Below are 14,627 nucleotides of genomic sequence, written 5' to 3'. Positions count from 1 at the left end.
GGCAGATAGGGGATAAATGTCTTCAGTCTTCTCAGGCTTGAGAGAGAGCACCATTTCTACAAGTTGTTTTTCTTCCCCTCACTATTCTTTTTCTTTACCCTCATGAGAAGTAAACTAAGCATTAGTTTGCAAATAGAATGCAAAGCAATCACAGTATAACACAATCCACGCAGTGCACCAGCAGCAGTGGGGAAGCTCACCCCAGCCCAGACAACCAGGCAATAAGCTGACTCTGGCCAGGCAGCTCTCAGACCTTCCCAGCTCACTCATAATTTTAAAAAATATTTTTTTTTAAGAAAAAAGAAAGGAAAGCTGCAAGGTTGACCCAGGACATAGGAATTAATCAGAAATTAGAATAATAACTGTTTTCCCCACCACAGATCTTGGTAGGGACTTTTCACAGCGATCCCTATCACCTGTCAGAAATGGCTGCCTCATTATCAAGAAACAGAAGGAAAAGCAAAGTGACCAAAGAACTCACCATCCACTCAGGCACGTGAAAAGCTGAGGTGCCCTCATTACCGTCCCCATTCTCCATAGTGCAGGCTTGAGTAATCTATGTCCTGAAGCAAAAGGGAAAGTGGTTTGGAAATGCCAGGGTTTTCTGAGTGCCCAAAAGCAGAGCCAAACCTAGTGATTCAGAAGTTCACAATATCTAGCAGAAGCTGCATCCCCTTTCACAGAGGCTTCCTATTAAAATCAAGATCATTAGTCAACTGTCTGATAAATCCCCTACTGGCCAGCTGCAGATCTTCTGATTCAAAATCAGAGCCGATACAAGGCTCTACACCCAGGCACTACACCCAGGCACCCAGGCACCCAAGGTTCCTACAGGACACTCACTGTTTAATGCTACCCAGACAGTATCCCCACCTCCCCCGTGGGGACTTTCTGCAGCAACAGTCAGGCTTCCTCTTTTTCCAACCCCACCCCCCCCATAAGGCACTTGTTAACTTTCTCCCGCCCCTGAGCACGCATCACTGGAGGTACTGATACCAAGATCAATAAGGATTGAGGTCAAGGAGGCACACCCATTTCTTGAGAGTTGCTTGATTTGGATCTGCACAGTAAACAGGCGTTTCCCTGCGATCAAGAGTTTCTTATGGCTTTCAAGTTTAAACAGTTATGCGGAAGCTCCCCATCTGCTCACACCAGGCATCTGGCACCAAACTCAGGCATATCTCAAGTTAAATTCTTATTGCACAGGAGATTTGGATGGAGCCGGGGAAGATCTCTTGCAAAATCAGAACTTAGAAGCTCTGAAGAAAGTTCTAGGACCACAACTCCCTCTGCTGGCTCCCTGTGCTATGTACATGAAAGTCTAAGGGTCTTCAGCTACCAAAAGATAGGCGCCCACTGTAAATTACCTGCTTCCCTGAGGCTAGTCAGGAGCTACCACAACGTAGGTAGGTTTGGGGGAGCCAGGGTTTCCAATCAAGACTAGTGCTGTCTATTTTATACATAGTAGTTTGTGCCTCCTAATCCCCTACCCCACTTTCCCTTTCCCCACTGGTAGCCACTAGTTTGTTCTCTACGTCTGTGAGTCTACAAGGATATACTGTACAGCACAGGGAATATAGCCAATATTTTAAAATAACTTTCAATTGAGTATAATCTATAAAAATATTGAATCACTGTGTTGTACACCTGAGACTAATATAATATTGCAAATCAACTAACTTCAATTATTTTTTTTTCGTCGTGCTGCATGGCTTGTGGGGTCTTAGTTCCCCGACCAGGGCCCCCAGCTGTGAGAACCAGAGTCCTAACCACTGGACCACAAGAGAATTCCCTATACTTCAATTTTTTAAAAAAAGACTAATGCTGCCTCGAAGTCCCTATCCAATGCTGTTTTTTACTCACAGGTCCGGTTTCAGAAAGAAACAGGATGCCAACACAGTAGTCTAATACACTATCACCTTAAGGGACCTCAGAAGCTGCTTCCTCCTTATGTCCCCATACCAGCTCCCTTCTCCTTATACACTTCAGAAGTTTGGAAATAAGACAAAACTAGAAAAAAGGTGACCCAATCTATTTACCTTCTTAATTAATTCCTAGAGTATATTATCCAATAAGAGTACCATAGATTTCAGGCACAAACGAAGCCCAACAAGATATGCCTGCTCTGGTCCCCTTCAAAACCAGGGCCTCCTTACAGTGTTAATTTCCATTGCAGAGGATAATTTCTCTGGAGCTGATAGTCATAATATTGTGATTGTGATTATAGGTTCATTGCCCTTTTGGGCTTTCGTCGGTTAAAGGAATGGTCCTTTGGATATGGAATGGAGGAGAGGAAGGTAACTTCTCGGGGAAGAGGTGTTATTGCAAGATGCCAGAAAGGGCAGAATTCAAATGACTGACCTGGAGGTCCGGACTGGAGAGAAAGGCAATTGAAAACAGAAGAGGACTGTTGGACCAGATGAATGCAGAGGTGTCAAAGGATTAGAGATCGCAGGGCAGGTAGAGATCAGATGCAATAAGAAAAGAGAACAGCAGGGGTGGAAGTAAAGGAAGCTGTGGTCATAGAGGAGCTACGGAGTGAAGCAATTTGAGTGACAGCAAGATACAGAAGGTCGATGAAATGCAGGAGAGATTTCAGGTCAGGGTTTCAATTTTGATAAAGCCCTCTGTAATCAGATTGTCAATTTCGATAAAGCTTCAGCTCTCAGCAACCTCCAGTTATTGTCCTCTGTCTGGTCTTCCTTTTAATCCAAACTTCTTTTTTTTTTTTTTTTTTTTTTTTTTTTTGCGATACGCGGGCCTCTCACTGTTGTGGCCTCTCCCGTTGCAGAGCACAGGCTCCGGACGCGCAGGCTCAGCGGCCATGGCTCACGGGCCCAGCCGCTCCGCGGCATGTGGGATCTTCCCGGATCGGGGCACGAACCCGTGTCCCCTGCATCGGCAGGCGGACTCTCAACCATTGTGCCACCAGGGAAGCCCAATCCAAACTTCTTAATAAAATGAGAAGTTAACATTTGTTGCCTAAATTTCCAATGATGTATTTCATTTGACATTTTTTTTCTTTTGGCCACGCTGCGGCTTGCAGAATCTTAGTTCCCCAACTAGGCACTGAACCCTGGCTGCGGCAGTGAAAGTGGTGAGTCCTAACCACTGGACGGCCAGGGAATTTCATCTGCGCTTTAAATGCAACATATCTAAAATCAAAATGATTGCTCCATCTTTCCTTTCCCCACACTCTTCAAACAATAGTTTCTTCTCCTTACTTTTGTACCACTGTTCCCTCAGTCATCCAAATATAAAAACCTCAGTCATCTTTGATTTCTCCCTTTTCCCTAGTTTCTAGAACAATCAGTTGCCAATTATTTTTGAGTCCTCCGACTCAAGCATCCGACTCCAAGCATCTCATCTCTCCATCCCTGTCCATTTTCATTGCCTCCTAAAAACCCTCTATAAATCCTTTCCAATAGGATCTTCCACTACTTATCCCTATATATTCTGTATCCCCAGGTAAGCTGTATTACCTGTTATTTCCTGAATGTGAAGACTGTACAGCAGAGCATCTAAGAGCTCTGGTTTTGGAGTTAAACAGACCTGGGTTCGTATCCTGGCTGCCATGTAATTAACCTTTCCAACCATCCAGTTTTATAATCTGTACAGTGGAAATAATAATAGTCATCTCACAGGATTGATGCAAGGATTTTAAAAGTTTGCATACACTGAGTACTTAATAAATGGTAGCTCTTACTTGTGTCATTGTTATGCCGTCTCCTTTCCCACCTCAATGCCTTTGCTCATGCCATTTTCTCAGATTGAAATGCATTCATTCTGCCTTCACTTCCATCATCTTCACATATTCAGACACTTCAAGGAATTCCCTGAAGGTCCAATGGTTAGGACTCTGTGCTTCCACTGCAGGGGGCACAGGTTCAATCCCTGGTTGGGGAACTAAGATCCCACATGCCACACACCATGGCCAAAAAAACAAAAAAACACCCCAAAGACGAAAAACAAATTCTTCGAGGTTCGGCTCAAATGATTGTTCTGCCATGGAATCTAACCTAAAAAACAAAGGAATCTCCCTTTTCTCTAATACTGTTCCTTGGTCACATCACTATTTTCACCTTTCCTCATATTACAGTTACTGGTATATGTGCTGTCCCTCATTAGTTCAGGCTCTTCGGGGGCTTAACCAGCTTTGATTTGCCTATAGTGTCCGGCCTATGGTAAGGGCTTAAGAAATTGTCAAATTTTGTATGCTGTACATATATCTTATAGTACTCTGGGGCAACTTGCATAACCAATGTGTTAAATACATTTATGTCCACTTTGTAGGATTTGGAACACTATTTTATACCTTTAGGGGCTTAGTTATACACTACTGACCAAAGCTATGACTTATTTGTGGTGAGTCCTTAGTAGGGTTTTAATCCTTAATTATAATATTATCTCTGAAAGAATATACAATCTGCTTTCCATTGCTTGATCTGCATCAACTGTAATCTATTATGATCTGCATCATAATGAAGCTTTTAGAAACAAATCAAGGCCAAAGGACTATTTCACTGCTAGAGTAGAGCCCAACCCTTAAAATATGTCAGTGATCAGCAAAGTACTAGGTTCTTGGTACTCCTGTTGATGTTTTCTGCATAATCTGTTATTAAATAAATGGGGAGAGGGAGGGATAAATTAGAGGTTTGGGATTAGCAGATACAAACTACTATATATAAAATAGATAAACAAGGTCCTGCTGTATAGCACAGGGAACTATATTCAATATCCTGTAATAAACCATAATGTAAAAGAATATGAAAAAGAATATGTATATGTGTGTGTAACTGAATCACTTTTCTGTACACCAGAAACTAACACAACATTGTAAATCAACTATACTTCAGTAAATAAATAAATAAATGGAAGGTGACTGCCCTCATGGTATTGCTAAAACATGGAAGAAGATAACTTTTAAAGAAGACAGGGTTGGGAATAAAAGAATAAGCACAAGTAAAATATATCACTTTAGCTAAACTAAATGTCATTTTAGTTGTGACTTTTTTAAGAATAGGTTTTAACTAAAATATCCTTCATTTGAAAACTGAAGCCTTATTATACCTTTCTGTAATGACTCTGAAACAAAAATAAAACAGTAGCTATTACAATTGAGAACTGAAGGTCTGTTAACTGAGTGGGACTGCACAAGGCACAGGGTATAGGTGTAGGTACTAGTTATAAAGTTGTTTTCATTCTAATTTAATTTTACCATAATGTGCCTTAGAAGATACACCTATATCAGGAGCAGGAGTGAGACCGCTGCGTATGATTATCTATAATAATCACCCTGAACATTTAGGAGTTTGCAACTTCAAAAGGATACACAAACTGCACCTGCTCCTGCAGCCTTCAAGCTTTACAAAAATTGATCAAGTATGTGAATAGCTCAAAAGAATCTCATTTTCACTCCAAGAAGAAGATGGACTTGAAGTTCTATGTGCCAGTGGTGTTCCTACCAGTGGTGATTTGATACTAGTATCATCATTAAATTAATGAGGGCAAGCCAGATGACTTGCTGGAGTGAATATATGCTTGGGGCTGGAGGGGAAAGGACAAGAAGTTAATATTTCCAGGGGCCAAAGTCAAAAAGAACAAGAAGTAATTACAATGTGATGAAGAAGTAACTACAATGGCAGAAAAGTTTTAAACAGGAGGCAATAAATCTGGAGTCTAGAGAGTCATAAGGCACAGGGCAAAGAATACAAGAATGTGACCCTGTCCTCTATTCCTGGCTTGGCCCTAATGGTTTTATTAGACTTTAGCAAGTCACCTAAGTACTCCCTTCTTCAGTTTCCTTATTATAAAATAAGGGGGAGGTGAGTAAGAGGGCACTGTGGAAGGTTAGAACTGGTTCCTTCCAGTTCTGACATTCGGTATTTCTAATCCATCTGGTTTCTCTGAGGCCATAAGAGAAAGCAATAACTACTCCTTAGTCACCTAAGTTACAGCTTATTGTAGAGGCTAAGGTTTCTAACCAGCAGAGTTCAGAGTTCCATCTGGTCAATTATGAGGTTGGCTGAAATTGCTAGACTTTAAATCTCCTTTGCCCCTTCAAACTTGAAATGCCCACGCTACCTGAGCAACCGGAGTTAAGTCCTACTACCGCCCCCCGCCCACCAACTTAAATGTTAGGCATCCTATCTCTCAGTTCCTCAGTGATCTTAAGACTCACATCCCACAGGTATTTTATATTCCACATGGAGGCATCATCATTACTGGTAAAGACTACAGGCTTTAAGAGTTGGATAGGCTTGGGTTTAAGACTAGCTCCATTACTTACTAGCTGTGTATCTTTTGGTAATCTATATAACTTTTTTGAGCCTTTGCTTCCTCATCTGTAAAACAGGATAATAAAACCCTGCTCAGATTAATGTTATAAAGATTAAAAAATACATATAATACATAGAAAGCACTTAGCACAGTGCCAGGGAACTATTTTGTCCAAAACTAGACATAGCAGAGTAGTACCAGATGGGTTTGAATCTTGATTCATCACTTACCAACTGTGTAACCTTAGACAAATTATTTATCCTCCTTGTGCCTCAGTTTTCTCATCTTTAAAATGGGGACATTAAGAATATCTACCTTATGGGATTGCTGAGAAGATAAAATAAATTAACATATATAAAGCACTTAGAACAGCGCCTGCAACTTATCAGTGCTATTTAACATTTACTATCATTATTAATAAATATAACATGTACATCCTCCAACACACCCAAATTCATCTTTTCTTCTTATACATGGTGAATTCATTCAATTGAACCACAAATATTTATTGGGTGCCTATCATGTGCCAGGCAGCATAGAAAGACAGTCCCTGCATTCATTGTGCAGGAGAGAGAGAGGCAATTCAATAATTACTAAAAATAAAGTGTGAAAAATGATAAGGTAAGTACAGGCTGCTATGGGAGTATATGGCAAGGGTACCAATCATGTGTACTGGGAGTGTCACATCAGAGAAGCTCCATTTAAGCTGAAAGGTAATGGATAAGTGGGGGGTACCTGGTGTGCATTTGGTGGGGAGGGGGAATGAGAAGAGTATTCCAAATAGGAGGAAGAATATGTTCTCCGCATTATCTCTTGCAATCTGTCCTATCGTCTTCACACCAGCTGTCTAAAGCCTGACCATCATCCTATCCATCTAAATCAGTGCTTCTTAAACTTGAATGTGTCTACAAATTATTTGGAGATCTTGTTAACATTCTGATTCTGATTTAGTAAGTCTGGAATAGGTCCCAAGATTCTACATTTTTAACAGCTCTCAGATGATGGCAATACTGCTGAGACTACACTTTGACAGGGCCTAGGTAACTCCATCCCTGTAATAACCTACTTCAGTTCATTAAATTAACTTATTTATATGTGATTATCATCTGCACAATTATTTTACACATCACTTCCTTGTTCATAATGCCTCAATAGCTCCCCATTGTCTTCGAAATAAAATCCAAACTCCTCAGCATGACACACAAGACCCTTCATGATAGCCTCCGTGTATCTCCTGAGCCTCACTCAGCTCTCTGAATTCCCCCAGATCCCCACTCTGAACACATATACTCTAACTTCCTTCAGGACATATTTCCAGCTCCAGGTCTAGGTTAAGAATCAATTCTAGGGAATTCCCTGGCAGTCCAGGGGTTAGGACTCTGTGCTCTCACTGCTGAGGGCCGGCGACCTAAGATCCCACAAGCCGCATGGGGAGGCGAAAAAAAACATCAATTCTATGATTTACTGAATAATAACCCAGACTGATCTGTATTATAGCACATATCAGTGCCGATAGTATAACTGAACATTTATCTGTTTACACAGCAGAACTGCAAGAAATTTGAGGGCAGATATTATGTCTCATTCCTGTATTCCAAGCACATAGCAAAGAACCAATGAATATGTACTGAATTTTTAAAAAATGACTTAATCAAAGAACAGCTAGCTCAGAGTAAAGCCCCAAATGAATACAATATACCACAGGCACCTGAAGGGTAAAAGGAAAGAAAAGGGACTCAGGTATGAGTAAGTACTGACAAAACCATAAAAAGAAACTGCATCATAACAAAACTATGCCTAGTATCCCTAAATGTACCTCCTTGCCACTGACTAATCCAGTCACTGTTACAATTAAGCAATACAGAGACTACAGTACACTAAAGCAGGCACCAAGCCACCTTTTCCACTCCCTGTTAAGTCCTCTAGAATCTGGGAGTGGAATGTGGACTTGAATCCTCAATCTCCCTGACACAGCTAATAGAGCTCCACTTAGGTCAGAGTTCAATTTGCTGCATAGTTAGCACCTCTAGCTAAAACTGTCCTCAAAAAGCAATCAAGCTTAAACTTGAAAGCTTCTTCTTAAACATGAAAACAACTAGAGTAAGAGCGGACAAGGATTTGCATTCAGGGCCCTCAATTTTATCACAGAGTGGGAAGTAGGGGAAGGGTAGGAAGGATGCAGGATGAAATAATGAAGCATAATGCCATTAAATAAATGTGGAATGTAGACTTCTCTACATTCCTGCGTTGAAGGAATCCACCTTCAACGCAGGGGACGTGGGTTCGATCCCTGGTCAAGGAACTAAGATCCCACACGCCGCGGGGCAACTGAGCTCGTGTGCCTCAACGAGAGAGCCCAGGTGCCACAAACTACAGAGCCCACATACCCTGGAGCCTGTGTGCCACAACTAGAGAGAGAAAACCCACATGCCACAACTAGAGAGAAGCCCATGCGCCACACCGCAACTACAGAGAAACCCGAGCAGACTGCACGCTGTAACAAAAAAGATCCCGCCTGCCTCAACAAAGATCCCGTGTGCTGCAGCCAGAACAAAATAAATAAGAAAGACAAATAAATAAAATAAATAAATAGGGCTTCCCTGGTGGCGCAGTGGTTGAGTCCGCCTGCCAATGCAGGGGACACAGGTTTGAGCCCTGGTCCGGGAAGATCCCACGTGCCGCGGAGCAACTGGGCGCGTCACCACAACTACTGAGCCTGCGCTCTACAGCCCGTGAGCCACAACTACTGCAGCCCGTGCACCTAGAGCCCATGCTCCGCAATGAGAAGCCAACGCAATGAGAAGCGCCACAAGTAGAGAAACTCCGTGTCCAGCCACAAAGACCCAACACAGCAAAAAATAAAGTAAATAAATTTATCAAAATAAATAAATAAATCCACTGAAAATCTACATTTGGAAAATTAAAAAAAAAAAAACAGACAACTAGCAGCCACTGAAAGTTTCTAAGTAGGGCAGTAATATCTCTGCAGAATGATACGATAAAAATATGCTAAAGTAAGATGCATTCAAGGGAGAATGTGGCTGAAAGAAATGAGGGCAACTTTAAGGTCAACTTGAAGATGGTTAAAGTCTGTATTTCCAGATTGCTATTACATGAATGAAAAAGAAAGGAAACATTTGAGAAATTACATAAAGGAAGAACTAGCAAGATCTAGACAAAGATCTGAATCCAGAGTTGAAGGAGAGAGATGTTCCTATAATATATATGTATATGAGAAGCCATGTTCAACATAGTACATTCAAATTCTACGCACTCAGCAACTTACATCATTACCGCTTTTATGTTTGTGATAATAACCATTATGATTATTTTTCCCTACCTGACAATTTACTGCCAAAAAGTTCTAATTGCTTTCCAAAATTCTTTCATCTTTTCACTTTTTCCCATGAAAGCCAAATAGGGAATATTCTGATGAGTTTCAAAGCAAAATCAATCAAGCATAATTATGATTAGGAAACAGATCTTTTTACATCCAAGGTCAGGATATAATATATTTAAGAGATTCCTTATAAGAAGGAAGAATTGTCCTAGAATCTGAACATTAAAGAAAACCTACTATGTGGATTGCCCCCCACATCCTCCATATAACAAATAAATTACTGTCTAGCAGCCAGTTTTTGAAAGTTGTGTTGATGACTGAGCTAATGTCTGTAAGATACTTTAATGTCATTGAAGTAAAGAATATAAAAAATACAGTAGATTCTCACTATTCACGGTAGTTATATTCGAATAAAGTCACGACAAACACTGAATTAGCCAACACTGAAGCATTGGTCCTATGGGAAATACAGGGCTAGGCTCCTATGAGTCTCTGATCACATTTTTGTCAAATGATCAACAGATAACCTTGTTTTATATGTTTCTGTTTAAAGACACCTTACTTAACATATGTTGTTGATTCATTAACACTGAACTCACAGCCAACAGCACTATAACTCATGGCTGCATGAAGCTTATCTAATGCACATTTTTCTCTATAAAACACATCACAGCCTTTTTTGTGCTTAGGAACACTAGACAGCACTTTAGCACTACATTTGGGGGACATTTTAAACAGTGAAATCACCAAGAAAAAGCACAAAAATAAGTGGCACTAAGTAGATCATGTAAAGCAGGGGTCCCCAACCCCTGGGCCACAGACTGGTACTGGTCCGTGACCTGTTAGGAGTCGGGCTGCACAGCAGGAGGTGAGCGGCGGGCAAGCCAGCGAAGCTCCATCTGTATTTACAGCCTCTCCTCATCGCCCGCCTTACCACCTGAGCTCCGCCTGTCAGCATTATGGTGAGTTGTGTAATTATTTCATTATATATTATAATGTAATAATAATAGAAATAAAGTGCACAATAAATGTAATGCGCCTGAGTTATACTGAAACCCTCCCCCTGCCTCCCTGGTCCATGGAAAAATTGTCTTCCACGAAACTGGTCCCTGGTGCCAAAAAGGCCGGGGACCACTGATGTAAATCAGGCCAAGTGTTTGAGACCAGGCTTATTTTGCAAACAAATTAGTCTTAATTTGGTTATATTTGGTAGAAATGAGGGTAATTTTAGAGAGAAAAAGATGTTTCAATGAATGTTAAATCCCAGTTTTGATAATGGAGGTCTGTATTTACTAAGACTCAGATAGTTCCTTGCTGTTATATTAATGTAAACTTTAACTGAATTATTAAAGGACACTTTCTAAGTTTGTTACTGCAGCTTATCTCAGTAATCTATCTTTGGATGAAGATCAGATGCCCCAAGACCTGCAATCAGGGGATTATGCATACTGGAAAAGACATAATTTAAAGGACTATCTCCAACCTGGACGGAAGGACCCTTATCAGGTACTCTTAACTAGCTCATGCACAGTGAAACTGAAAGGAATTGACTCTTGGATTAATTTCCACTCACAAAGGGCCCTGCTCGGTCCCTGCACTGGACTGGCCTATAGAGAGGACAGCTGACCTCAAAAATCACCTTAAAACAATGTTCAAACAGAGGAGAAAGTACACTCATACCAGGGCTAGAAGACGACATCAGGAGTAGACAGCTTGCCCAAGATTCTCGACCTGACTCGTATGATCATTTATAATGTCTTCTTGACTTCTTGGATCTCTGCATATGAATCAAATGTTTTTCTATCATAGGCATGATCCTATACTAGTTTTAAAAATCAATCCAGGGGCTTCCCTGGTGGCGCAGTAGTTGGGAGTCCGCCTGCCGATGCAGGGGACACGGGTTCGTGCCCCGGTCTGTTAGGATCCCACGTGCTGAGGAGCGGCTGGGCCCGTGAGCCATGGCCGCTGAGCCTGCAAGTTCGGAGCCTGTGCTCCACGACGGGAGAGGCCACAGCAGTGAGAGGCCCGCATACCGCAAAAAAAAAATTGAAAAAAAAAAATCAATCCAATTGTTGATTTTGTGGCCAATTACCTGTGTCTAGTACTTCTGGGTTACCGGGATGGATTTCTCCACTCCAAGGCTCTAATTGGTTGGCTCTTAGGAAATTTGTTTATTTATTTTGTTTCTTTTTAAAAATTAATTAATTAATTAATTTAATTTTTGGCTGCGTTGGATCTTCATTGCTGCGTGCGGGCTTTCTCTAGTTGCGGTGAGCGGGAGCTACTCTTCGTTGTAGTGCACGGGCTTCTCATTGCAGGGGCTTCTCTTGTTGCAGAACACAGGCTCTAGGTACGCAGGCTTCAGTAGATGTGGCATGCCGGCTCAGTAGTTGTGGCTCATGGGCTCTAGACTTCAGGCTCAATAGTTGTGGCACACAGGCTTAGTTGCTCTGCTGCATGTGGGATCTTCCTGGACCAGGGATCGAACCTGTGTCCCCTGTATTGGCAGGCGGATTCTTAACCACTGCGCCACCAGGGAAATCCCAGGAAATTTATTTTAAAAGAAAAATTATAGTCATGTTCAGGCCACTATTGATATTACTAGATGGAATCCCCTCACCCGGCCAATTAATAATGGCTGCTCTGACCCTGGCCATAAATATGAATTTTCCTCTATTACTCAAGTTCAGAGCAACAAGCAAAATTTCAGCCAAGGAATAAAACCTCCCACAATTATGGGATGGATTTATGTAGTTAACACCAAACTATGGTAATTTAAATTTAAATGCCCCTCTATGTTGAGAACAATTAAATCATATTAAGGATAATCAGGCTAGCAACATTAGGAAATTAAGCTGGGTGCCTTATGGACAGTGCCAACATATAATTTCCCTTAAAGATAAGGATTGGTACAGAACACACTAAGTCAGACAACCTGGACATACTGGGCCACACCTAATGGAAGTTCTTGGCTTCTTACTTATGACTTTACTAATACTCCTAGCTATTTTAGTTGTATTTTGCCTGTTTTACAAAATTGTTGTTTCTTACATTACCAGTGTGTGACTGAGCCTCTGAGAAAATGATGATATATAGTTCCATGTACGATGAATGATTTTAATAGTGTAGCTCTAGATATGGGAAGAAGCAACAAGAGGGAATATTTTCCTGAACCACAAGAGACTAGTAAGACAGGTGGTCCACAGACTTTTTGTTACTCACAAGGCCTAGTCCAGTAATAGCACATTGAGTGGTCTATCAGCAAAATCTTCGCCAGACCTGGGAATGAGCATTCCTAGTACTGTGGGACAAAATGGTCATGAAATGCCCCAAAACCATGGTCGAATTTATGACCATGAAGGGGCCCTGCAGACAGGAAACTGGCACTTGCCATCTACCTCTACAAAGATTAAATCATGTGCTGCTACAGCTGCTGACTTTCAGCACCCTCTGAAAGGAGTTCAGGGTGGAGATAAGGAATGAGGCACTCTGTGCTCTGGGAAAAACTGACAGAACAGGCCTTCAGATAGATTCTTTCAGGAGAAGATTTTATGAGCTCAGATTCTTGCATTTTCCCATATCTAGAAAAGCAGTGAAATCATTAACAGTGACATCTGCTTTAACATTGAGGAGGGAAATGCATTTGAAAGTCAAAATGGAGTAATGATGGTAAAACTAGGTGACCATTTCGGATGTGATTTCAGATGCATTCATTCCTGTATTGCTGCAAACTTGAATTTTCTGAGCTATGTCAGACTCCATGAGGATTTAAAAATTTCCCTATATTCTTCAATGAGATTTTGGCTAAAGACTTGAGAGGATTACACTTGGATCAAGGTTGAATAGAGGCCTTTCCAGCCAAAATGGAAAAAGCATCAGAAGTGACAAAAACCCTTCTTAAGGACATCATTAAGAAAACTCTCGCCAAGCTATGAAAGAAAAAAACTCATCTAAAATGGGACAAGGTCTTTCCAGTTGCTCTCCTCTGTATACTGGTGGCCCCTAGAAGCGGGCTAGGATTGAGCCCTTATGAAATTATACAGAGGAGACCACTCTTAGCTCCTAAGAGTAAAAAGAGGAACATTTCTAACACAGGAGGTAAAAATTAAACAGTATGTTCAACAGACTGGACAATTCTGAACTGCTACGTGTGAGTTTGTGTTCCACAGGTCTCCCCCTCACCTGGAAGCTACCTGACCTCCATTCAAAGCAGGAGACCAGGTGCTGCTGAAAGTGTGAAAAAGAGCAATGACCTGAGCAACAGCTTGAAGAAAAATGGAAGGGATCCTATGAGGTTCTTCTTACTACTCACGCCTCTCTAAAACTGGATGGAGTATAACCGTGGGTACATCATACCAGAGTAAGAAGATTACCAGAAACTGACCAACCAAGCCTGCCTACAGCCAGCAAGTGTCCTCCCGAAAAGCAGACATCTCACCCTTTGGGAAACTTTAAGTATTTGTTCCAACAAGTGGAATGAAAGTTCTGTTTTCTTCTTTCTCATACCTTCTACCTATAGATTCATATGCTGATTCTTTCGATAATTCTAACTGCTAGATATGTGGTCAGCTTCCTATTTCTGGGTCTTCAGGATTGCCTTGATGGGTTTTCCCCATACAGGGAATGGTTTGAAAACAGCTGGCTAAAACAAGTCTCTCTGAAGTTCTGGTTCTAGACTGGGCTTCAGACTTATGCTCCTGAATTCCTAAAGAAATGAGATCTATTCTTTCTACTAAAGTTCTAGTTATCACTCCTCTTATCTCTAACTGGTTTTGCTGCACCAAAATGGTAGAACAAGGGATTGAGATCTTAATCATGTAAAACTCGAATCCAGGACTTGGAACTCAAATATTTCTAATTCGTTATCTATTCCCCCAAATTTAGGCAGGACTATGCCCTATCTCAGCAGGAAGTAGTTAGCATGTTTATTGCCCCATTCCCTAAAAGATTTTGGGAAAGATAAAACCGAAGTGGGGATTAAAACTGAGTCCCCTTAAAACCGAGCCTC

At 41.3% G+C, this 14,627-nt stretch overlaps 1 protein-coding gene across 4 annotated transcripts in view; it reads right to left on the bottom strand.

The window, feature by feature from the left end:
- The window catches only part of AHCYL2 (adenosylhomocysteinase like 2), a 165,264-nt gene that overhangs the window by 62,336 nt on the left and 88,301 nt on the right, over positions 1–14,627 (bottom strand). Inside the window, exon 3 of one of the 4 annotated variants that reach the window (XM_073809924.1) lies at positions 482–563. The exons of the other annotated variants lie outside the window; for them this stretch is intronic. Coding sequence (XP_073666025.1) covers positions 482–563 — 82 coding nt within the window. The remainder of the gene's footprint in view (positions 1–481; positions 564–14,627) is intronic. 4 annotated transcript variants of the gene reach the window in all.

The sequence above is a fragment of the Tursiops truncatus genome, chromosome 9, assembly GCF_011762595.2.
Source record: "Tursiops truncatus isolate mTurTru1 chromosome 9, mTurTru1.mat.Y, whole genome shotgun sequence".
In the NCBI taxonomy this organism is placed as follows: Eukaryota; Metazoa; Chordata; class Mammalia; order Artiodactyla; family Delphinidae; genus Tursiops; species Tursiops truncatus.
Note: the sequence above shows the minus strand (reverse complement) of the source record. Positions and strands in the feature narration are given on the sequence as shown.